Genomic DNA, 27,152 nt, shown 5'->3' with positions numbered 1-27,152 from the left:
ATGTGTTTTTGGTGGCATCGTACATGCTAAAGAGGACGTTATGCTGCGGACACACGCCCAGGTTTTGACGTATAGCGTTCAGATCGGTGCGGATGTCTTTGCCCTGGATATAAGCAGTGCCCGAGGTGGGTGGGAACAGGCCAGTGAGGATAGACCTAAGAAAGCAAGAAATATTGAGCTTATCCTATTACATTAAGCACATTATTAGCATCAAATGTTGTTAAGATCTTGTGTTGAGTTGTCTTACATGGTTGTGGTTTTTCCAGCACCATTGTGGCCCAGGAAAGAGGTGATCTGACCCTCGTAAAAACCTAGAGTCAAACCATCCACTGCCAGTTTGCCGTTGCTGTAGACCTTCACCAGGTTCTCGATGTAAACACCTGGATCCAGGTGGGCTGGTTCCTCTTCAATGCATACAGCTAGAAGATAAATCAAACCGCATATGTCAGCATTTACACTCAATATTTAGATTTTACAGTGCGCACATCCAATAGCTTTTGGTTAAACATATTCTTCTGAACCAAGTTCAGTACTGTCAAAAATAATGAACACAACTAAGATTTTTAATACCTTCAGCATTTTCTTTATTGTTGGTCGGCGCTGCTGTAATCCAACCACATTTCTCTCCACACCAGTAGGACTTGGTGAAAGGGAAGTACCAGGGGCGTGGGATGCCAAATTGGCCTGTGAGATTGACATTTTTTACACCATTAGAAACCTCACAAAGCCATCCAATATCTTGCAAGCATGAATTATATATTAACCAAATGCTACTAACCTGGAAACACCGCTTCAATGTACCAGGTCATGATGGCGTAGAGCACAGCGTCGAAGAGCATGAGTGAGATGGAGGTGGTGAGGCTGTAGCTGTCCTCCTGCATGGGGCTGGAGAGAAGGTTACTCCACTGTATTCCCACTCCCTGCTCCTCGAACAGAGCGAAGTACTCGCAGCCGAAGCCGAACGCCACCGGAGACAAGAGGCTCTGAGGAGAGACAGGCAGAGGCCTTCAGTGAGTCGGGTCAGACACACACACACACAGCACAGGGCACGGGTTTGAAAAAAATGAAAATAATAATAATAATAATAATTAAGATGAAAATAAATAAATAAATATTACATTAAAATAAATAAGTAAATAAATAATACATCTAACAGGGTAGTAAAATACTTAAATTGAACTTCATAGAAAATAAATCTTTTGATTAAAAAAATGTATTAAAATAATTATTTAAATAATACTTAGATTCAAATTAATTAATAAAATATAGATTAAATAAATATAAATAAGTAAAGAAATATTAGGTTGTATAAGTATATAAATAAATAAATAAACAATAAATAAAATATATACTATAATAAATAAATAAATAAATAATAGATTTAAATGAATACATAAGACTTTGATTAAAATAAAATAAGTAGATAAATAAATAAATATAAATTAGATTTTAAAAAAGTAAATCAATAATACATAAATAGAGTACTATAATGAGTAGAAAATGTACTTAATTGAACAGAATAGAAAATAAATATTTTAATTAAACAATTAAAATAAGTAGACTAAAATAAATAAATGGATTCAAATAAATAAGTATTACAATAAATAAGTAAATAATAAATAATATAATATAATTAATAAGCATAAATGCTATTAAAAAAGTAAGATTAGCTTAAAATAAACAAGTAAATAAATAAATATAAATTACATTAAAATAAGTAAATAAATAAAAAATAGATTAAAATAAACAAATACAAATTACATTATAATGAAAAAAGTAAATAAATATTTTCCAAATCTAGACATTTTTATTATATAAATATTTCAAACTATATATTGGGTCTTCATACAAGAAACTATATAGACGCCTCACATGAGGATGATCATTGTTGGGGGTGCATGGCATGGGTCATTTCTGAGCAGATGTACAACATTAACATAATTCACACTCACCGCTACTACTTTGGCGCCGAAGCCCACGTAATCCTGCCAGGCCACGCACAGCACATAGGGAAGGTAGAGGGTGAAGTATATGATGCCTCCGCAGGCCGCGGCGAGGTTAGCGCGTGAGAAAAGCGTGCTGATCAAGAAACACTGCATGATGGTCACAACAGCAAAGGAGGCCAGGAACAAGTAGACTACGCCAGGGTCACTGTACGGCAGGAGATTCCCCATCTAAGCACAATACGAGAAACAAAACCATCTTAAATTGTTGTTGTTAGGGTTATATTTTTACTATAAGACCGGAGCAATGCACACCTTCAGGATGAGCACCAGTAGGGCGGCGCTGATGAGCAGTGGTATCAGACTACTGATGAACCAGCTCAGCCACAAGATCCCATTATCCAAACCCATAATCCTCATGGTCTCCTTGAGCCGTGCTTCCTTCTCGTACACCACACCCTTGATGATGATGGCCACCGAGTACATCCAGGCCAGGGTCATGAACAGAGGCATGGAGCGGCTCATTATCCGCAGGAAACTAGGGAAGAGGAGACAGGGTGGGTTACGCCTTCAGCACGAACGATATCCAAAAGATATCTGCTAAGATACCTCGTTTAGGGCAAACGAGCTCAAAGTAGTGAATAATTTAGCATTCTTGTGACAATATTTGTAATTTTATGATTATAGTATCACATTTTTCGGTTAGCAACATCACTTATTTCAGTTGGTATGACAGCCTAGTAGTTAGCTGCCTTTGAATGAATTAATAAAAATAAAATATTGAATATAAAAATATTACAAATATATAATTAAATAATACAAAATGTTAACAAATAATAGATTTAAATAAATAAATAATGCAAAATATAAATAAATACATACAGTTAACAATACTATAGTGAGTAGAAAAAAACTGATTTCAATGTAAAAGGAAATATTAATAAAATATATTTTATACATACTGTATTTTAAATATTCGTTTTTCCACAGTATAAATTGGGTCTTTATGCATGAAAACATATAGTTGCCTTTTTAATTTTATGGATCGGGTCCCTCACTTGTTTTTTTCTGAACCTGATCATGACTGTACAGAGTATTAATTTAATGTAAAGGCTGCATTATGATATTTCTTACACGTCGTCCACATAGCAGGGGTAAGGCATCTGCTGGATGTAAACTCCAGTTTTCTCCTTGCTTCCCGTCAGAGCTCGTATGATCCCGTGTTCAATCACGTCCTGCAGGTAAGAGAAGCCGCCCCAGATGTACCGCATATCCTCAAACGGGTCCGCTCGAGGACCGGGATCCCAATATCTACGGCAAACACAATCACATCATTCATTTTCTCCATACGGAAGCTGTACGGACGAATTCGTAGCATGATTAAAAAAACGTAGCCTATCATACCCATCCTTGATCTTATTAGTGCGCTCCACATTATCAATGTCCATGCGTATCTTGTAGTTGATGTGGGGCGGCAGATCAGACGTGTTGGACTGCATGTCAGGAAACACTATTCCAGCCCAGAACTTGCGGTCGTCCAGCAGATGCATTGACTTGTTTACCAAGCGTTCTTCATTAGCCACCGGCTCCAACTTATCCAAGTTCACACACTTCAGGGGAGGAAATTGAAAAGTTTATCAGAAAGAAGTCGGGGTCAGGTTAAATCAGTGATCCTCAATTCTGGCAATCATATAATCTGGACCAATTTCTCCTCTACTAAATCCCATAAAAGTGCAGATGGGAGTGGAAATCGGCACGCATATTAAAAAAACAGATGCAGTCGGATCATTTCCATAATGCATCTGGTTTAAAACAGGCTTTTTTCGGCGTTAAATAATGGCGCAAATACCAGTAAATTGACTAGCGCAAACCTTAGTAAATCACCTTGCATGATTCATTTAAATACTCTCCTCCCATAAAGTTTGCGTCTGCAAGGGAAAGTCCTACAACAACCTTGTCCACGCCTTTTCAGCGCTAATTTGCACTGCGTGTCTTCAGTAAATCCTGACAGTAGTTTTTTTAACGCCAAAAGCTGTTAGTAAATGTGGCCCTAAATCACAAAATAATCTGTCAATCCATCTGACTTTAGACTGGAATGACTTGTTTTGGTGGTTTTCTGTTGGAGTGCGGCATAATCGATTTGTAACTGTAATTCAGTGGGGAACTGAGAACCGTTTCTTTCTGACAGGGCGACACACTGACCCAGAAAAATAAGACAGGCACTTAAAGCGTGGATTCGGTTTTCTTAGAAACATTAAATTGATTAGCAGATCACAAGATGCCCACATAATCCTGCTGATGCCGTTTTAAAGGACTAGATGTAATCCATGCTCACATATAATGAGATCAAGCCCTTGTGTTCAACAGAAAAAATTCCTAGATGGATGAATGGAGTTTGGTTCGTGCATATGTGTACCTCCATGAACCGAGAGATGGTTTGGATGGCCTGATCCGTCTCGTTGAACGCCTCTCTCCAGGTGTACGCCGTCCCATGAGGACGCTTGTCCTCTGAAGCCTTGGACAAGAAGCTGGACACATCCTCCACGCGCCAGTCTGTCCCGCTCAGCTTGGCATTAAAGAAGCGAGCGCTAGCGTTGTTCTGGAGGAGCGTCTGTTTAGGAAAAATTTCATTCACTTAATCGATACATACAAAAATATTAGGTAGCTACTGTAGCTGTAAAAGACACACTGCTTCTGGTATTATAAATTAGTGAATCAATAAATGTGACAAAAAGACAAAATGTAAACAAAACTATGATATAATAATATTTTAATACATTTTATACTGTGAAAACTTTATATCAAATATGTCTAAAATATTTGGAAAATATTTATGTTTTTTTCTACTCATTGTACTTTTATATGTATTACTTACGTGTTTATTTTATTCTAATGTTTATTTATTTATTTTAATCTAGTGCATCAATAAATGTAAACAAAAACAAAATGTAAACAAAACTATGAAATCAAATATATATTTTTTAATTGTATCACACACTTTTACCTGAATACTATATATACTGTTAAAAATTTATATTATAAAAATCATAAATGTCATAATGTCTAAAATATTATTTGGAAAATATAAATTTTTTGTTAAGTTTAACTATTTATACTCATTATTATATTTTACTGTTAGATGTATTATTTATTAGCTTTATTTATTTTAACCTACATTTGTATTCATTTATTTATTTGTGTAATTTTTTTGCACGACCTCGCATGAAAGTCATGCACATGTGACGGATGGAGTCATGCATTTTGTGCCTATGACAGCAAAACACCCAACCTAACACACTTTTTCATTCGATTTGGCACAAATAAGTCCTTCGAATACTCCAAGGGTTTGAAGATGTCCACTAATAAGTATGCATTCCGCAGAGCGCCACACGTTGTGTGCCATGTGAGTTCAGTAGGGAGGTTAAAACGCAGTACCGCTTACCTCCAAAAGGTGGCAGTGTGAAGTTCACAATTTGAGCTACTTTCACAAAATCATGTGCTCAGAGGTGACTAACAGACTAACAGGAACAGTGTCTTTTGTGTGTGTGTGTGTGTGTGTGTGCATGACTCACCCGCACAAGGTCCATTTCCTCACTGTTTTCCATAAAGCTCCAGAGTTTGGGTCTCATCTCTTCCCACATGCCCCCAAGGTCCCTGAGCACGCCGAACTCTTGAAACGTCTTATTGACCTGAGAGAAATAGAGAGATACAGTTAAACCGGGCTCAGACCTAAGGAGTTTTTAATCTTAACCGACTGTGAAATCTGGTTGCATCACGCACATCTGCACCGATTTTCTTCTTTCAAATCTCAAACCTGCACACACTACAAGATTTGAAAATCGTGGCGCATCACACACTACAAGATACTCTGTAGATCATCATGCCAGATTTAGCACCTCACGTGATCGAACAAAATGTTCGCGGCAACTTGCTGTAGACATTATATGAGGAGATGTTATAAAGGCAGTCGTGTTGTTGATACATTTCGACCAGCCGTTCCTCAATCTCCATCTCGGACCCTTGTTGTTTCGCGGTCGCCATTTCAAAAGTTTGTCACTTCCGTCTCCTTGTAGACTTGTCTCTCATTGTCTATTATGGAAACACTGACGTAATCACCATCGTAATCATCCTGATTTAAATATCAAATATGTTTGCGACCCCGATGTGTCCGCAAGCAGATTGGGAGGATTAAGATCTGTTGATCTGTAACCGCATCACTTTACCAGTTAATCTGGGCCAAACATCTGAACCGATTGATGCCCTGGACGCGATTTTTCGGGCATAAATCGACCTGAAACTCCTGTAGTCTGAGCCCGGCTTTAGGATGGTCTTCTAGACCCAGGCCTTCCAGACCTTAAGGTACTGCTGGGGATTGCTGGAATTTGGATATATATATTGTATGGATATCATACAAAATATATATAAAAAAATATTGTATATATATACTTCAGATATTTGCTCAAATATGGACATACTATTTCTCATGATATTCAAAATCTTGATCTACAGGTTTCTGCTTGAATACTCGAAATAATTTTTGTGGTTGAATATAAATTGTGCCTACATATCTTTCAATTATATGAAATTAAGTTTATTTGATAATTTTATCAATAATTTAAAAGGTTATTTTAAAATATTGTGCAGTGAAAAGCATCAAGTGTCCACAATACAGTACACAATACACAACTTTTTCAGGAAATATATAAATATTTTTGCATTTTGTTATATTTTCATTCATTTAAATAAAGTCAAATTAAAATATATAAATGTTAGATGAAAAACCTTAAAGAAAAACCTAAATGTTGCCTTGGCAGCTAATTTAACTCAAATCAAGTTTAAGTAGTAAACTTACTAACAAAACTTACTAACTTACTAGCAAAAAAATAAATATAACAAAACTAAAGCACACAACAAAATGACTAAAACTTAAAATAAAAAAAAAATATAAAAATGTAATTTAACACATTAATAAATACTATAATAGTATATAATGGGGCTGTCAAATCGATTAATCGCGATTAATCATATCTAACATAGAAGTTTGTAATTCTATAATATATATACTGTATGTTTATATATATAAATATATATATATATATATACACACACACACACACACACACACACACACACACACACACACATGCATTCACACATATAAATATATATTTACAAACTGTTAGATGCGATTAATCGATATATAAATAATAATAATAAAATAACACTAGTTCTGATGACTAGTGTCATCATGACATGATCTGATGATTAGAATAAATGACTGAAAATAGAAAATAATACAGAGTGAGTATGTGAGTTCAAATCTTTGACTCACAGAAACCTGGTCAACACTAGTTTAACATACAGTAATAAGCACATGTAACACTCCTCAATCTCCTGACCTCTTGTATGATCCTCTGGGTGGCAGGAGTGTCGGGGGTGTACAAGATCTTTCCCATGAGCAGCGGCTTCAGAGCTCTCCAAATCATCCGCGATATGGGACTCGACTCCAGGCCCTTCATCACGTTGTTGCAGTAGGGCGCTAATGGAGAGATGACAAGTTTGAACAATTTAGCAGGGGACGTGACATATTTTGAATTCACAAGTGAAGGAAAAGAGGGAATTAGGGCTTGACTCACTGGAGGAGTTGTCGTAAGCGGAAGCCGCCTCGCTGTCGTTGTCATTGCCGTAGCTGCCGAACAAGGCCTTGTAGTTGTTATCCTCGTACCAGTTGAGGGACTTGATCTTCAGGCCTCCGCCCTCCGGGTGCCCGCAGACGATTCGGGACACGGCCTGGTACATGTGGTTTGGGGACTGCGTGCTGTTGCCCGTCAGGTACATGATCTCGTTGCGCATGTCCCGCCAGCTCTTCATACTGATAAACTGGGAAACAATGAGAAAAGTTTGATCACTTAAAGGTGCAGTGTGTCAATTTTAGAGGCATCTAGTGGTGAGGTTGTGAATTGCAACCAACAGAAGTTACGGTGGCCGACAGGAAAAGATGTTGTCGTCTGAGACAGCAGAGAGAAGCCAGTTAAGCAACGAGGTTTATTTACAAAGATGAATAAAACATTTTTTTTACTTAATTATTCAGTAAAACAATATGTTATTGCAAATATTATTGTTACTTGTTCATCATTGTGCCAGTGTTTTATTCGCTGACTTAAGCTAGCTTCTTTGCACGAAGAACAACATTGTGACGATACGCGTTTGTCCGTTTAGGGCCACTGTAGAAACATGTCGAAACATTTTAATGTAAGGGGACCAGCGGTGTATGTAGATAGAAATAGCTCATTCTAAAGTAATAAAAACATAACGGTTCATTATGTAAGGTCTTTATACACCACTGAAAACATAGTTATGTATATTATATTGCATATCTGTCAAAAGATCCTCCTAAATATTCAACAATGCACCTTTAAGAGAGTCAAAAGAAGTCCTTCATTTTCAATATAAAATCTATATTTGTATACACCAGGGTTCAAAATTTTGGGGCCTGAAAATCTCTTATTCTCAACAAGGCAGCAGTTACAGTATTTGATCAAAAATACTGTGAAAACAGGCATATTGTGAAATATTAATACAGTGTCAAACAATAGACAAACTTTGATGTTTTCTTGAGAGCCTTGCCAGTCATTTTAACAGCTTTAAGTTTGAAGGTTTTCAGTTTGAAGTAGTTTTAAAGCTGGAAGTGGTTCGAAGGCAATACAGTCAGAAAAACAGACTGATGTTATTAATCACATCGAAAACGCACATTTCCTTGATTATCAAGTAAGTGAAGAGCTTGTCGAATGTCACAAAATATTTGCTTATGCTAAAGAATATCTTGAAGGGTTTGTCTGATGACGGGAAACCAAATGCAAACATCTAGGCACACCGGATGACATAATGACTGTGTTTATTCAGTTCTTTCAAAGTACGTCATTCACTGTTACAGCTGCTTCAGGAAAGGGTGAAACTAATATTAAATGCAAACACTTGCTGTCCCGTTACATGATCTTGTTCGTCCAGTCCAAACCAATATAACCTCAATGTCTTGTTTTTGAGTCCTGAAGTGTGTAGTCCACGTGCCGGCCTTCATTATAAACCTCTATGTGTCACCAGGTATAATTGTTATGAAGTGTTGTCACCGTCAGCTGAAGGATGTTATGATGCTAACTAAACCCAAACATAATAATACACGCTTATTTCTTCTGGATGTCTGAATTGCGCAATCGTTATTCTTTATTTTTATTCTGTCATTATTTCCTCACCCATATGTCATGATATATGTTGTTTTTTTAATGTGAAACACAAAAAGAGAAATTTGCGTGAGACTTACAGTCTTTTAAAGCCATACAAAAGCTTTGTGTGAGGAACAGTTAAGTTGTTATTCGTTTATAATGGTCTTATTTGCATTCACTTTCAGTGAATAATGACTTATATTTCAGTCTGTTCCACTGGGATATTGTACATGAACCACTTTAATGAAACTTTTATGGTATTTTTGAGTCACTATACAGAGACTATGGCAGATTGTAAAAAAGTTGCATGAATATTTATTAAAAATTCTCATTTTGTTTTCCACAAACATAGTGGCCTATACAGCTTTTTAGCGTATTGAAGCAAAGCAAATAATGACAGTTAAATATGTTTAAGTACTGAGAGAAAAACTGAACAAAAGCGTAAAAATAGAGGATAAATGTAAGTGTTTTTTGGGTCATCAAGTGCTTGGAGAGGAATGCAAGGGAGTATTGTGAAAAGCGTATCTTGCCCGACAAGCTGAACAGAGACGCTGCTATAACACGCTCACGCATGCCTGCCTGCCGAGGACGAGGTTACTATCGGTCATCCTCCTAATGAAACCGAAAGACAACTCAAGAGGACAAAAGATCATAATAAACTGCTTTCTGACATTTCCATCACATTAATGGATGCATGTGGGAAACATGGGTTGTGAGAATGATGGTATGATGCTGATGAGAGTGTTTTCATTCTGAAATAAATGGATGGTTTCACGCAGTGTTACATAAGTGCTTGTTTGAACGTTTGCGTAGAAGGGTTGAAGTCAGTCAGGTTTGTAAATGATGAGTTAATATGATTCACAGGTCAGTAAACACCTTTGTCATGTGCAATTCCCAAAATCTGCATCATCAACCCATCTGAGAAGTGAACACACAAAGAGCTTTACTGCCGCCTTAATTTACTTATCTTCAGTTTTCCATTTATTACAACAGGGAATGAACTCAGCCAATATGAATCACAAACCTAAGTTCTTTTAGACATCGATATCGTTAAAATTCAAAAGTCGGCATAAAACAGAAGTTGCAATAGTTTTTTCTTCCCATTGTGTCGTATATCCGAGTGAAACGGCTTCGCAAACAATAACAAATGTAGGGCAGGACTTGATTTTGTCCGTGAGGAATTGATTGGATGGATGTGGTTTGCTATTGGTCGATCTCATGTGAGTGACAGGTTGCTCTGCCCTCACACCAGTAAAAAACAGTTGTTCTCATTGTCCTTTAGTTTAACTTGAAATACTAAAGAAGTGAAACTAAAACTGAAATCAAATTAATAAAAACTATAGAAAGAAAATAAAAAAATTAGGGATGCACAGATATGAACATGTTGACCGATACCGATAACTCTTAAATCTAAATTTGTATATAATTTTTGAGAGCCTGATTACAAAAACAAAAGTCTAACCATTAAAATCCATGTCCCAGGCACACAATTATAATGTTCTCATTATAATTTTATGTAGCCTTCATGACAGATGTGTTGCACATGTTGCACTGAACTGTATTTTACTTGTTTGAAGTAATTCAAATCATATTTCAAGCAATCCAAAACCATCATGGCAAACAGTGCGCAAATGAAGTGTCTCAGCTGAAGGACATAATCCATCATTTATCAACTTTAATATATCCGCCAAATTTTCAAATCAGGCCGATAACGATAACATTAAAAATGAACATAATCGTCTGATTCCGATATGGTGGCTGATATATGGTGGCTGATATATCGTGCATCCCTACAGAAAATATAAAACAAAATATAAAGATTTTTTTTTTTTTTTTACTAAAAAGGATGAGCTCACAGTCTCTTTTCCCCACACCATTCAGGGGTCTCATTAGGGAAGGATTCATCTATTCCCTCTCTTCCGTATGCGACTGTTAGCCATAAAAGAGACCTATTGTTATCTGTCACCTGTAAGCTATCACGAGGTGTCTGAGGAAGCCCTGGAGGCCAGACAGACATGCAAACAAGGCAGGGTAACTGGAGAAATAAAGCACGACCTGAAGTAACCTCTCGCTGTGTGAGGGTTACTGGAGTTCAGCTCTTGTGTGAGAACAAAGAGGAACTAATGACGGCCAGTTGGTGTCAACTCAATTTCTGTTTAAAATGAGAAAACTATGACTAACTGGAAAGAGATTGCTTGTAAGACACATTCCCTGTGAACAAACGCCCCGTGTGATGATGTGGAAACAGCAGAGAATGAAAAAACCCCGTCCCTGTTTTGTTCTAAAGACAAGTTAGTTAACATTTGTCGAGCTCTGCACTTTTGCCCAGTGCTGGCAGGAACTGGGAGTCTTGTGATGGGCCAAACTACTGCTGCTAACGCACTTAACACTCAGGTTTGGTTTCTAAATTCTCGCCACCAAATACATGAGAGCAGAAACACAGAGTTGGCCGCGTACAGCTGAAATGTCAAGCGTCAACTCCTTGGTTTCCAAGGCACAGAGAGGTTTGGGATGCTAGCCGAACTAGCTATTTATTAACTTTTTGTCCTTTTGAGCAAAAGTCTTGTTATAAACTGATTTAGGGCAAAGCAAAAAGCTTAATGATTATCAAATGTTTGCATGTTGCATTTCCATGACTAGAAGGTTGGAATATTAGACTGGTAATATAATCATAATTGCCATTTAAACATTATTTGATTCCTATTGCTCTACAGCAAAATACTTTTAATCGGTACATGTTTTTAATTTGTGCTTTGCGACTAATCCAGATCCACTGGTCTAATACGGGATAAGATCATTTGGGAAGCTGGGGTGGGAATTAAAGACTTCACTCTGGTGTCTAGTTCGGTCTCCAAAAGTGGGGTGAGGGATATTTCAGAGGGAACGTACCTCCACCGCTAATGCTCCCAAACTCTCCAGCAGGCTGTCTGTTGCTATGGACACATCCTGGATAATCTTTGGGTCGGACTTGACATCTTTCTGCATGACCAAAACATGAGCAAAAAAGACATTATTAGCTCATCAAGGGAATCATATTGTACACATTTTACTATGACAATGATCCCGTGAAGTTTATGGTAAAAAAAACCCAACATTTTAAACGATTTTGAGGGTGAACAGCATTAATATTAAACACCATCATGGTAGCTACAATAAAGCAATAAACATTAATTTAACAACATAAGATCCAGCATAAAACCCCAATGTACACGACTGATAAGAAAAAAAACTAGAAGAAACAAATGGTTTCACTTTATTTTAAGGTGTCCTTGTTACAGCACAATTATACATTTAAGTACTGAGTAATATTAATTAACAACATGTACTTAGGGTTTGGTTTAGGGTTAAATGCATTAATTAAGTAATTATGCATAATTCATTGTTATTACTATAGCAAGTACATGCAACGTGTAACAAAGACAACAATTGACTTTATAACTGTAAATTATAGGATAACTTGTTTTTTTCATCTCCAAAAACTGTACATTTATTTTTACTGTAAAATTACATGAGATTACACTGTATAGAGTAAGGGAACTTACTGTAAACCAATTAACAGGTTTTTACCGTAGCATAACCACGTTACCGGTTTCACCTTTTTTTTTACTGTTAAAATGACGATAATTTTTACAGCGGTGGCTGCCAGAAATTCACAGTAAAAAATACTATGACAATGTTTCTGTATAACGGAATGCCTGTTTATTTTACAACTTAAACTATATGTTTAATTAAGTGATATAATGTTAATATACCAACTACCAAAGTCTGTTTTTACCTTAAAATTAACTTAAAACCATCATAATAATATAGGTGGTGAAATAGAAAGCAACATTTCTTTGTGTTTTTCGCTGTGGTTTTTACTGTAGCAGTGTATTTTTTTCAGTGTATGTTTACGGAAACAGTAAAATATATGTGAAGACATTTGCATTAGGCATCTTTCATGTTTTAAGCTGTTACTAGGGCTATACTGTCGCGATTTAGAGGAAACATGTCAAAGATCTCATTGTCCCCTTGCTTGCATAACTAAATTTCTGTACAAAGATAGTAGTGACCTGGCATCTTGAAATCTCATTACTCAAAAACAAAGAAAACATTCAGTCTAAAGCGAACATACACAAAGACATCAATAGGTGAATATTCTTGGCTGAGGGTCACTGTGGCTCCCTTTTCATGCACAAATATGCTGAAATAATTATTCTGATTTACAAAAACAAATTATGTAAAAGTGGCCATTATGTGACCACAATGTTATTCTGTTGAGCTTACAGACCTGACAAAGTTCACTGGGTCCATATTACAAAAATATACACTTGCCCTAGTTTGTATGTAATTGGTTTATTGAACTGGCGAATTCCTGTGCTTTTATTGTAGTCCAGTAAGCAACTTTTATGTGAAACATATGGGACATAAAAAACTCATCAACTCAGCAATCATTAACATTTGAATATTCATCTATTCTCGTATTCTAGTTCTTGTAACATCAAATAATTAACTAAATAAGACTTAGTCCCATGAATATGTTATTACTTAACAACTGTATTTACTTACCCGTATTGGCTTCAGGAAGTCCAAGTTGGACAGGAAGTTGTTCTCTGCGTCATTCAGCCATTCAGCAGATGATTGACAGATGATGTTTTGCGTCAGCTGAGACACGTCCTTGTCGGCAATGGTCACGAAATCCTCCAGAGACGTGGAATTGCACAGGTCTCTAAGATGAACTCCGAACCCTTTAATAAGCACCTGTAGGATCACAAGTAGCAGTTAAAACTGAATAAACCGACTGTCAGTAAAACACAGATCCTAAATTACAATCCTTCACCTGGAACAGTTGTTTGAGGATAATATTTTCTACAAGAGCTTTACAAAAATGTCAAATGGCTACATAAAGCTATATTATGAATGTAAATGCTCGTATTTGCGAGGTCTTGAAGTGGAAGTGCGCAACCAAGAAGATGCCATATGAATATGAATACATAGCATGAATGAAAGTGTATTTTTAAGTAGAATTGAAGATGCATCATGTCTCCATTTTGGTGTTACAGAATGTACTGATGAAGCTCACTCTAGTAACCAGGCAAATCCCTATCGCTCAACCAATGGCGTGAATTTGAGGCGGGACTATCTGTTTCTTTGACCAATGGCAGATGGGGAAAATTGTGTTTGGGAAATCTGTTTAAAAAAAGATTGTTTGCCATCCTGTCTAGTTCAGCTCTTTGGTCATGAAGAGATCTGGTATTCAAACAGTGCAAATGATTGTAAGAAACAACATTCTTTGATCACACAAGCTCTTTCTTTTGTGAAAGAGGCAATGGACAGCCTTGTTCTTTTCTTTTCTGTAAGATCATGACTTCCCGTCAGCTCTCTCACTCTCTCAGTGCCTCTTTACACACACAATAATTCGATAAGAATGTGCTTAGAAGATGACTAAAGGCTAATTTGGGAAGCTCTTAAGGTATGACCTCAGACAGATATCTCAGTTTCTTATATGCATGTGCTGATGTGTTTGAAATTAGTTTCTTATGCTGAAGTTTCTTATGCACACCAAGGCTGTATTTATTTGATCAGAAATGCATTAAAAACAATAATATTGTGAAATAACTGTTTTCTATTTGAATATATTGAAAAAAGTAATTTATTCCTGTGATCAAAGCTGAATTTTCAGCATCATTACTCCAGTCTTCAGTGTCACATGATCCTTCAGAAATCATTCTAATAGGATGATTTGATGCTCAAGAATTATAAATTATAAATAGAAATCTTTTTTAACATTATGTCTTTACTTCTAATCAATTTAATACATCATAGCTGAATAAAAGTATTTTTTTTCTTTCAAAACCTGGTCCCATAAACTATTTCACTTAAACACACTTAAAAAATGCATGAATATTATTTATGTGAAATCATGTGGTGCATATACAATATATATATATTGTAAGTATTATAAGTAATATTTATTACTAGTAGTATTTAAAGAACGATAGCACAAATAAGCTAAAGCTAAATAAGCTTTTAGTTTGTTTTACATTATATAGAAAACATATTTGATGTTCATTATGAAGATCAGAAGTTTTTCAACACTTTTTGGTTGTTAAATGTTAGTGGAATGTTTTGAATGCAATGAATTTTATACAGTTTAAATGCAGCTCCAAATGTCTTTTTGGGGCCATTGTTTTAAAGAATCCATAAACATTGAATCTACTTTTTTGATATATGATAGGAGTAGAATGAAATGCTGGGAATATTTTAAGAAAGCGGAGGTACAGTGTTGTCAAAGTGGCCTCTATCTTGCAGCACATCTGTCAGAGGTGCTGAGAATAGCTCGTCCTGTCTCAGTTTTCCAGGAATTGCTCTCTGGCCGTAGCTCTGCAGGGCAACAGTCATGTGACTCCACCCCTTCTCACCACCCCACCACCCCCCAAACGCACGTGCACGGCTCTCTCAGTACAGCTGTGCGAAGGAGATCCATTATGAGTAACATCTGCCCGATCGAGTCCTGTCCCAATACACCAAGGTCATCCGCATGGGAGAGCGTATGAACGCATGTACGGGGCTTTGAAAAGCACATCGCATCATATCTGTACGAGCCAGCATACGTGTTACGTAATGGTCTCAGGATACATGCCATATAATGACTACGCAAGACGGAGTGTAAAATATGTTAAGCGTTGTTTAAATGCGTGAAGGTAACTAAAGACAACACCAGGAGGACAAAAAAAAGTACTTGATGTCTGTTGATTCGATACTCTTTTTTTTAATGATTTGGTTGTTGAAGGGTTTTTAAGCGGCTCATGAATGTTGCCAAGTTCATTTACCTTCTCCAAGTTGACGTTAGCCTCCACTATCTGTCTCACAGCATGCTTGGGCAGGGTAGCATTTTTCTCGAGAAACTCAGACAACGTTTCATTATCATGGAGGAAGTCCTTCAGTTTGAAACCTAGGAGACAAAGAAAACCCTTTGAGTAATCAAATACAAAATTAAGCAAAATACTTTGAAATATATATTAGTCAGCATGATATATATAAATATACTAAGCTTATATATATAATTTATATACTTGAGTTTGATAATGTCATCTCAATCATGATGACTAACACTGGTTAATTGCTGTTTTTAATTAACCAGTGATTCACAATTGCACCATGAATATTATCATTTCTAACAAAGGGTGTCATTCAGAACATTGTGATAAGTATGACTCTACTGCACTTCCTAACTCAATGATAAAGTGAGTGAGGTAATGCCATTGCGTTACAGTCACGAGAGAATCGTCCATTTAGCTCTCAACTCCGAGTTCATCACGCAAGATGGCCACAGTAAATAACGGAGGGAAAACAAAAGGCAGAAAGTGACTAGAGCAGTGTTCTCCACAGAGCTCATTGTGCTGCGTGTCAGAACATTCCCGAATGTTCATCTTCAGTATGAACTGGTTTGAGTCAGTCTCTCTCCTCTGGGGTTACAACATGTCATTCTTTCCCTAGTCAGATCTCTGAAATCACCACAGAGCACTTTTCACATTTTCTTATTGTTGCTTTACTATTCTGGAAGGTTCTTGGGAAATTAGCTGTAAACGTTTCAGGGGGTGCAGAATTTATGCAAAAACGATTTTTAATGTGAAGAGCATTAAACATTTTATCCGTTTCATATCAGCATCAAGCTTTGTTTCTACTTTACAAGGACAAAGCCGCTGTAAAACCGCAGCGATTTTTAAAGCAGCCACAAAAGTGATAATTACTGACATAGAGTAAAAGTATAAAACAAATATAGCTCAGATTATTTGAGATCTGGCAAAAGCTGAGAAGCAGTTTTGAAACTCATTTGCTGAATACATTTTTTATGTGTGATTTACTTTGAAAGAATTTTCACTAAGAAATTGCTAGTAAATTTCAGATATAATTACAAAGAAACGACCACTGAATTAAACATGACATATTTAAGAAGAAAGGCTGAAACTATTTTCTTGTAACACATACTCCAATAATCTTTGTTTTAGGGTGTTCACACTTCGGTTCGCTTGGTTCGTTTGGTCCGGTCTAAAAAAACACACATTTAGTCCTGTTCAGCTTAGCGTTCACATTGGCATTTTAACACCGAATCTAAAGATACTGACCCTAAAGGCATAGGGATACGTTCTCAACCTGATTGATCGGCTTTTATGACGTATATTCCGCGACAGAATTTACCGAACATCCAAAACAATGCAGTGTTCTGGGCTAAATGCACCAGCTGAGAACTCTTGAAGAGCTTATCAATGTGTAAAGGACTCAAAACAGCATCAGGAATCCTCACTGAGATGAGCAACACCTCGACTATGACGAGAAAAAACAGGTATGCTTTATGCATCTGGTGACATCATGTCCTGTTTTTGGTTCGTTTACATGTCTTTGGTCCGTGTTGCGTTCATATTTAATGCGTTTAACATTTTTCAGCGTCTCGCTCCACTTGTAAACGAGCACCAGGGTTCAGATGGCAGTGTTCACACTTATTCAAATGAACCGCACTAACAGAGCAATCGCACAAGAGTTCGTTTTAATCCAACCAAACATACAAAGAGTGAACAATCCTTTTTAAAGGATTGAAAAATCCTTCTCTTTTTTTTTCACTACAACATTTTTCCTCAGAGGAAAAATCTGAGAATTAGGAGATCTTATCAAAAGTCTCCATTTAATGTATTACTCATCTAGAAGAAACAACTGCCAAATCAAAGAGATCTAATTTGCGATTTTTTCTTTGCTATAGCATCACCTCAAACAGTTTAACCCTCCTTTACAAAACCTCAGAGCAGTTTTAACCAGATGGGATGAGTTACCATTCCTCACTCTTCCCCAGCGAAATGTCCTAGAACCTCAAAAAGAGCACACTTATGAAACATGAGTGTCTCTGTGGCATAAAATGATCATCTTAAACCATTTACTCTTGAGGCTTGCTAATCCACGGTGGGCAAAGCAAGCATCCTGTTCCTCAAGCCCCAGTTGCAAACAGCAGCCCCTCCGGGAACATTAATTAAATGCTGTCAACTGTGAGTATCAACTCCCACAAGCCTCTCTCATCAACCGTTACAGTGAGTTATCAGTCTAAGTATCACTTCTGCAAGTGTCCATCGAAACACCTCGAAAAATAGGAAAAAAATCCCATAGGATCGGAACAGAACATAATACTTGTACAGGGCAACAAAGCAACCACCTAAAACACCCTTGAAACCGCATAGCAACCACATAGCAAAACACTTTTGCAACCACATAGGACTTAAAGGTGCAGTAAGCAATTTATGAGAATCAATCATTGTTGTCTTGCCTGATCATAACCCTTCTTTTCCCCATGATATTCCTCTGAGGTTTTCTCTTTTGTAATGTCTCTCAGCCATTTCTCTATCTACAGTCTTTCTTTAAATCTCCCTCTTGCTAGTTTTCTCTCCTCCCCCATCATGAGTTGACACGTCCCTATTGCTGATTGGCTCACTCTCTCTCATCCCGCATCATGAGTGGACATGCCCCTTACTGCTGATTGGCTCACTCTCTCTCATCCCGCATCATGAGTGGACATGCCCCTTACTGCTGATTGGCTCACTCTTTCCTTCCCCATCATGAGTGGACACGCCCCTACTGCTGATTGGCTACAAGTGTGTTGTGGCGCTCGGTCCGATCCACTTACAACAGCGTTTCTCAAAAATAGCTTACTGCACCTTTAATGCTATTATGAACATCACTATCTTTTAGGGGCTGACACCTGGCCACTTCATGCGTTTTCTGTGATCGGATACCTATCCGGGTATAATAAAGACCGGGTGTAAATGCCCTCCGAAACACATTCAAGGTGGATTTAAATTCGATCGCTCAAATTCGATCGCATCTATTCATCAAGCCAACGTGCAAACTATCTCAAATCAAAGTGAAAATAAGTCGCAGGCGCTTAATGCAGAATCATCTTAATTAAAAGTAAAGAAATGAAATGATCTTACAAGTGCTGTTACCGTTCTCTCCTATTGCGGTCTTTGATTTTGAAATTAGCTAATGATCAATAAATTGCAGCTCATATCTGTTGCTTTCGGTGACGTGAACTCCATTAAATCTGCATATAGCGCGGGAATCGAAGATCGTATTTATATCCGTTTTGTGAAAACACATTTATGTGACCAAGTGTAAATGGAATCTTTTCAATAAATCAGATAGCTATCTGATCAGTAAAAAAGAATGAAGTGACCAGGTGTAAACAGGCCCTTAAGCAAAGCCCCTTTCACACAGCGCGATGATGAAATTGCCAGAACGCCTTCTGTGTGAACGCAAACACGACCCGGGATTGATGCCGGCATCGGTGCCGGGTTGGGGACCTAGTAACATTGCCGTGTTCAGTCCCAGAACGCGCGCTGTGTGAACAAAAGCTGTAATAATGCCGTGTCGTAGTGATGACGCTGAAGCCGGGATCGTTCGCCAGCTAGTGAAACGGTACGTAATGCGCAAGTTTATGATCGAATCAGAGAAAGAAACGCACAAGCATGGTTTCTCGAGAGAGAAATCGCAGCTCATAAGCAAACTTAAGACCCTGCTGAGACATTACAAGTCACATCGATGTCACGAGTCTTTACGGGATTTTTACGGGTTGTGTGTGAACGCACTCTCTGATTCCGGAAAATCACTGGCAGTGTGAATGAACCAAAATCAAAAGAACCCGGGTCAAATCCCGGGTCACTTTATCCGTGTATTTTCCGGAATCTCTGTGTGAAAGGGGCTCAAGAGAAAAAAACAAGCAGATTGTGACCCCGTTTTAACACTTCAATAATCAAACATATCTAAAACAGAACATGTTTCTTATTTGAAGAGCTATGTAAAGGTTCAACCCTGAACCTTAATTGAGGAGCCGCACCTAAGCCGGATGTGTGACAGGAAACAGACACACGAATCCCTCTGGTGTTTCCATTTCATTGGGTACACCGATGTTCAACTTCATCACACACTGGCCCAGTTAGTTATCAACCAATACTGAGGCATATATAAGAGTAAATAATGCTAAAAAGTGGCAGAGTGACTTTAGAAACTGTGAAACTTGATACCAAGAGAGGAACTGACACAGATCTTTCGCAACAGACTTACAAAACATTAACTCAACAGTAGTGAAGGAAACCCTAAAGATTCTGAATCTGATTCCATTTATCGATTCTGATAATGATTCCATTCTTTCACTACAATACTTAGTATTAACAACAAACTGAACCAATAACAGTGCTGTTTTTGGTAACATACGCTAGTGTTCGAAAGTTTGGGGTCAGTACAATTTTTTTTTTAAAACGAATACTTTGTGCAAGGACACATTAAATTGATCCAAAGTGACAGTAAAGACTTTCAAATGTATCAGGTTTACACAAAAATATGAAACAGCTCAACTGCTTAAAACATTGATAATAATAAGGAAGGTTTCAAAGCATCATATTAGAATGATCATGTGACACTGAAGACTGGAGTAATGATGCTGAAAATTCAGCTTTGATCACAGGAATAAATTACATTTTACAATATTACTGTTTTTTTTTTTTTTTACTGCATTTCTGATCAAATAAATGCAGCCTTGATGAGCACTGACCCCAAACTTTTGAATGATAGTGTACATATTTTAAAGTACAACTTTTAAATGATTACAAAAACCAAATGTTGTGAAAGAAGCACAAAGGTGCCAGACCTTCAGTGTTCTTCTGCAGTTTTCTCAAGGCCCGGACGAGTCCTTTGAAACCTTCGAAGCTCTTGTCTTGTTGGCTGTAGAGGAGAATTTTCTTGGCATCGATGAACAGTCGGGAGATGCTGTAAATGATGACAGTGACACTCACATGATTAAAAATCTGTTGTAAAGTCTTTTTTTTAATAGTACATAAAAAGTACTGTAAAATCCAATGCAGGCCCAAATCTTGATTCACTTACATGGAGTCATTGAAGTTTCCCACCACTCCGGGCGTCTCTCCAGGGGTAGGGTAGCGAAAACAAGGGTTGTTGGCATTGCAGATGATGCCCTGCACCCATGGTAAAGTCCCCGCAGAGGGCATGGCCTTATTGGGAAAGTGGCCTGGAATAATAGGACAAAGCAATCAGATTTACAACAAATGAAATGCCTTATTTCATTTGGAGTAACGTGCACAGACTAATCATGCACAATAAGATCACAAATGTGCGACAATATTTCAATCATGACAACTCTTGGAATAGTTTTAGCATGTTATTGATGATATGTTGATGTATTTGGTCTTGGGGAACTAGATCTGCTACTGTTGATTATTGCAAGTATGGACTTGCTACTGCAAAATAGACGGATACAAATATATCCCACAGCAAATCTAGGCAGGTGGAGCTGGGGAGGTGGAGGGTTTCAGAGTAACTCTGATTGCATACTGTATGGCTTACAGCAAACACTGAACCAGACTATTTAAATAATTGAGCAAGCAATCTCATTGGCTGCAGGATCAGCAGAGGCCAATCAGCTTGTGCCATGCGGTAATGATGTGATTGCTTGCAGATGCATGTAAAGGACCGATCAGGCTGTGCCATCTAGAGTTTCATGACTGAACTAGATATGTCATGTTAACTTTAAAGGATTTTTTGGATATCATCAAGATGGCTTTTAAATGGTTCCTTTCAAAAGTAGTGTTATGTAAGTTCTATAAAGAGTTCACTGGATGAAAAGGTTTTGCATTTTACACTATCTAAGCACATGGACAAGATTAAACTTTGCACTTCATAACATAATTCCAGGAAACTATCTAACTAACTCAAAAAAGGCTAACATTAAGTTATTTTAGCTCAAAGTACAGGGACTGACACTGCAAGAAAACTGTATTTTGGAGATCTTGTGATCATGTGTTCTTGGAGCTGTTTTGCTGTCCTTGACCTCTCCTGGGAACAGTGTGATTTCCAAAGAGGAGCAAATATTGACACATGAATGAAGTAAGACACAGTGACACGGGACATTAAATAAAATATATTTAGGATCATTTTAAATTGACAGTGCAAACCTTCTGCATTTTAGAACAATATAATGAAAGTGAAATAAGATTGGTTTTTGGTTTTTATCTTCTTTGCAATTTAGTTTATTTAAACTAGATTCATATAGTTTGCTGTTTTGGGCAAGAAAAACACTTTCTAACCTAAGCTCAAATCTCATTCGATCCATTTGCATTCATTCTGTGATTGTAAAAACATTTTCGAAGCAAAATAAATGTTTGTTTGTGTGTTTGTTGGCCCATCTTAGGCCACTTACATTCATGTTGCTCATAGGGAGGATAATACATTCTGACAGATATCAAGATGAAAAAGATGAAGAGCGGCCATATTATCTCAATCAGAAGCTGAATCTGGAAAAGAAAGGACACAAAAGTGTGATATTTACTAATTTGTTCAAACTTTACATCCTGGATTGCTTTGGTTCCTCCCTAATGAACTTAACACAACTTCTTCTCTGCTGTTCACCGATCCTGAATAAACTATTATAGCGAAGTCAAGAAAATCCTGTTTATCATAAGCGTTGTTGGGCTTCCTGCTGACAAGGCATCTGAACCTCCTGTTTGTACATTCAGTGCCAAGTGCATGTATGTGCTGTCGTGTCCGTACCAACAGCATGATAATTTAATCAGTTTTTGAGGTACATTCTCTTTCTGGACTTCTTTAAGGAAAAGCTGATAACTAAGTACATAAATAACAACTACTTCACAGTTTCTTCAACAGAAACTTTACAAATGCTACACAATAAAGTGTTTATACACCAATTGTCTTTTTATGTATGTGTTTATTCAATCCTTTCAACACGGGGGTTGGTGACCTCCAGAACCTCACAGATGTCACCATACAGAAAAATGGGAGCCTAGGGACTCCATATGCTACAAAAGGCATTCGTTTATCTGCATATGAAATGCATTTGAGTGTTGCATTCAGGTAAGTGATGCGTTAAAATCTCAACGCATTTGGTATGAACTTACAGTCTGTCTCCGTCGGAAAGTGAAGTTCTTCCACAACAGTAAGCCCAACTGAGTGGAGAATGCCATCTTGCCACGGCTCCACACTGTCCGCGCCGCCTCTGGCAACTGTCAAGAAAAGAGGTGTAAAGATAATGATGGCAAGCTCAATTCGTTCAACTGTGGTCATCTATCTGCGGAACGCTCAAATACAGGTCAAGTATCTCATGACAGCTTTATCTAAGGTGGACTTTATAATATGGGTGCTGTGACATCATCACCACCGACTAAGAGTTGCATTAAAAAGTAAACATAGACATTAGGACGAGTAAACATTCAACAGATTGTGGGAATTTACTGACAAAATGCATTCATTTATAATCAGCGATTAAAGTCACCATGATTACACAGTGTTTATTATAAATGATCTATTTGTGGACACTATTGTTTTTAATTGATGTGACTCATAGTCTTTAAACAAAATAACTTCCCCTCCGTCATGTAGCTACATCTCTGATGATGTGTTTACTGGCGTGAGGGCAGAGCAACCTGTCACTCACATGAGATCAACCAATAGCAAACCACAACCATCCAATCAATTCCCAATGGACAAAATCGAGGGTGACCTTGCTCTGTTGCAGGACAGTAGATGTAATTTTGCGGGACAATGCAGGACACGGTGTAGAGAGATAAATTTACTACTATTGTACTATGTAAATATTTATATAAATTAGTTGGAAAGTCTGTTTGCCATCACGTTGGACGATAACGTTTTAAATCAACAGTAAGCTTGGTTAATTGTGACAGACTCTTTGACTGGCATTCAATTTGCTTTGAGTGATACAATGTAATTTATGGGACCTATTTTGTCTGCTAAATATAATGAACTGAATAACAGGCTAGAAGGTAAAAAAAAAAAATCACATTTTATACTAAAATAAATGTCCTTAAGTAGTAGCCTAACTAGGCCTAGTTTACTTTACGTTATTAGACTATGCAAATTGCAAACAATAAATGTTACCGGATTCAGTGCATCTCGAACTTGTATTTTTGTGTTGTTGTTGGATCTGGCAGGTTTAATAAGGATGTTATCTAGTACGTGTCTAGAAGATGATTTCTACACTGGTTAATTTGTTCCGTCCACACAGTCATCATCAGCGGGAAAAAATCCCTTTCTACGAATGCATTGGTTGGTTATTTCCCCATTCTAGCTATAACATAATGGCTGAGCAAATGGATTTTTAAACGCCAATCGCATTGTTTAGCACTATTTTATGCGTGACATTGCTTACGTTTCGCGGGATGCGGGACAAAGCACCCTAGTACTGCCCTACATTTTATCTTGTTTGAGAAGCCATTTCACTCAGATAGAGAAGAAAAGACTATCACAACTTCCGTTTCATGCCTACTTTAAGTTAGCAAGGTAAAATAATCATTCAAACACAATACCGCATTGACATACAGTAGCTTATCTTCAAGTCATTCATCTTATCTTTTCTTTTCACTTTCATTTGTTATCAGAAAACTTCAAGCATTGAGAGGAAAAACTAGATCATTCAAGCATAAATCACGATGTCCTGCTGGTGTTTTGATTAAATTGTCTTGTAATGCATTTTCAATATAAATTAAAAGGTTATCATTTCTGAGAAAATGTATGAGTCAAGGCTAACTCAGAGTGAATGGCATGACGTGTCATGTTTTTTGTTTTTTGGGGGATCTATTAAGTTATTAAAAAATGCTAAAATACTACTGCTACTACTAATAATATTGTACATTTCTGATTTTAAAGTATTTTTGATATGTATACATTTGATACATTTTTAAAAACAATCCAAGACAGTGTGGCACTGGCATAACCAGCATACAAGAAGCCATTTTGTTGCATTTGGTAAGAAACCCATAAAACAAGCATTTAAAAAAAAAAGGATGAAAGCAACTTGAGTATACATTTCTTCTACATTTCTATTCATTTTCTCCTTGTATCATTACCTATATTTGCCGTTGTCTCTGTCTAAAGACCTGTATCATTCATTGGTAGCCTATGTGTTAAATCTTTCATTTTTGTACTGTTTATGCAGATACGGATCTGTCTGAGGTAATGTGTGATTCTTATGCTTGTGTTTTTCATACATACCATCATAAAGAGCGTCCCTAGTGGACGCGTTCATTTTCTTATTTTTCTCCTTGTTTACCATTTTCTTCATCAATCGCTTCTCTCGCCTCGTAGCTGCTAAGCCTACCAATTCTTACACATACACACCAAATATCATTTTTTTTAGGCTCAGTTTGCACTTAAAGCAAGATAAATGAATCCTGTCCATCACGACAGATTTAAAATATGTCCAAAAAAGATGATGTAAGAGCAACATACATTTGTTTACTATACAATAATTACTTATGTGGAGCAAAATACGAAAATACACCGAACTATAGACCTTTTACTGCTGTTTTTACCACCAAATATGTTTATAATCATGATGTTTTAAAGATGCAGAAGAGTTGAAGAGCTCTTTTCATTGTTCCGCAGAGGAGAGGTTACTCTCGGTCATTTCGCGCAGACTCGGTTATACAAACAGATGCTGAAGCGACTGAGCACTTCCAGTCTTCTTTGTTCAACTGTCTTTTCAAGTTGTCATAACTTCAATAGCTTACGAGTGAAAATTATAGTCAATCTTACAGAACTTTTCAACATTAATAGCTGCCACGAAGCTTTTGATACATCACAACTCATCAAGTGTTTCTGACAAAAGACACGACCGTGCAAGCGTTGACGAAAAACAACAACAGCGTTTCTGATTAAAGAAGTAGCAGGTTCAAATATGAATATGTTTACGTGTCACGATAAGTAAACGATAAAACATGACAATTGCAATCAGTTTTCAGCATAACTGCCACGAAGCTTACAATGCATCACAACTCCCCAAATGTTAACGATAAAAAGCACGTCATTTGTGGGGAAGCAACAACAGACTGAATTAGTAGCTAAGTTTAAGAAAAAAATGTGTAGGCCTATCTATGAATTAGTGAAAAATATAACTTGACACGAGATCACTGCTCAAAAAATAATGAAAATCATCATTTTACTCACCGTTTTTTCTTGCTCCGAAATGATTATTCCTTATTTCATATAGCCCTAAACTGTAAATCCTTTAAGGCGAGAAGAGAAACAACTGTTTTAACGCGCTCGCAGCGATATTGTACTGTTGGTGTTTTGTTCTCTATGGACGGACTTTTTTCATCTCCTCCATCCTTTTATAGCGAGAGCGATGCGCGAGGTTACTGTCGGTCATAAAAGCTCGAGCCTCCATATATGGAACGCACGTGCGGACTCAAAACAGCTCTTAAAAGGGCAACGTGGATTCGCGCAAAATACGTTTTTTTTTACTTTATTTTATGCATCTTACCGGATCTATACAAAGTCTATACAAAAAAAAATCTTAATTTAATATTAATTCTATTATCTGTCTGAAATAGGGATTGCAAAGTGTTAGGATAAGCTTAACTGATTCATAATTGGAAGCCAAACTCAATTATTTCAAGACATTTAACCTCAGTTTCACAGTCAAGGCTTAAGATAGTCTCAGACTAAAATGCATGTTGGAGTTGTTTTAACTGAAAGCAACATGCACTGACTTATGCAGATGCAATGCAATGGGTTTTTTTTTAAGGTATGTTTATTAAAGCTACTTAAATGTCCTAATTAATCTAAGGCCTAATCCTGGCTTAATCTAAGCCCTGTCTGTGAAACTAGGCCTATGTCAGTCAAAGTTATTGTCAACCCTATTTTCAGCACATGGTACATTTCGTAATCTGACATCCCTTCTGAAAGAAAAAAAACGTTAGATGGTTTGCTGGTTTAAGTTGTTTTCACATTCAGGCCAAGTTTGTGTTCAGCATTTGTGTTCAGCATTTGTGTTCTGCACACATCAATCTCTAATAGGAATGAAAGGATTGGAGAGGAAAAAAAAATCTACTCTCCAGGTCATCAGGACCTCAGAGAAATGAAGGCAGGCAGTAAAACACGTAGACACAACTCAGGGCTGCATGGGCCTTGAATGAAGATA

General features: G+C 37.1%; 1 protein-coding gene across 2 annotated transcripts in view; it reads right to left on the bottom strand.

Moving 5' to 3' along the window:
* abca1a (ATP-binding cassette, sub-family A (ABC1), member 1A) overlaps positions 1–26,335 on the bottom strand; it is a 42,098-nt gene extending 15,763 nt beyond the window's left edge. For both annotated transcript variants that reach the window (XM_082164269.1, XM_082164270.1), the window contains exons 1-20: positions 26,177–26,335; positions 23,113–23,217; positions 22,398–22,491; positions 21,068–21,209; positions 20,832–20,950; positions 15,976–16,097; positions 13,712–13,903; positions 12,053–12,142; positions 7,580–7,823; positions 7,343–7,482; positions 5,516–5,632; positions 4,360–4,554; positions 3,348–3,553; positions 3,078–3,254; positions 2,259–2,481; positions 1,953–2,174; positions 779–983; positions 571–684; positions 248–419; positions 24–155 (exon numbers count right to left, since the gene is read on the bottom strand). In XM_082164269.1, coding sequence (XP_082020395.1) covers positions 24–155; positions 248–419; positions 571–684; positions 779–983; positions 1,953–2,174; positions 2,259–2,481; positions 3,078–3,254; positions 3,348–3,553; positions 4,360–4,554; positions 5,516–5,632; positions 7,343–7,482; positions 7,580–7,823; positions 12,053–12,142; positions 13,712–13,903; positions 15,976–16,097; positions 20,832–20,950; positions 21,068–21,209; positions 22,398–22,491; positions 23,113–23,178 — 2,972 coding nt within the window. In that variant the 5' untranslated portion in view covers positions 23,179–23,217; positions 26,177–26,335. The remainder of the gene's footprint in view (positions 1–23; positions 156–247; positions 420–570; positions 685–778; positions 984–1,952; positions 2,175–2,258; positions 2,482–3,077; positions 3,255–3,347; positions 3,554–4,359; positions 4,555–5,515; positions 5,633–7,342; positions 7,483–7,579; positions 7,824–12,052; positions 12,143–13,711; positions 13,904–15,975; positions 16,098–20,831; positions 20,951–21,067; positions 21,210–22,397; positions 22,492–23,112; positions 23,218–26,176) is intronic.
* Between the last annotated feature and the right edge of the window lie 817 nt (positions 26,336–27,152).

The sequence above is a fragment of the Leuciscus leuciscus genome (genome assembly GCF_965113295.1).
Source record: "Leuciscus leuciscus genome assembly, chromosome: 3".
In the NCBI taxonomy this organism is placed as follows: domain Eukaryota; kingdom Metazoa; phylum Chordata; class Actinopteri; order Cypriniformes; family Leuciscidae; genus Leuciscus; species Leuciscus leuciscus.
The sequence above is the reverse complement of the archived record's forward strand: the minus strand, read 5'-3'. Positions and strand labels throughout refer to the sequence as shown.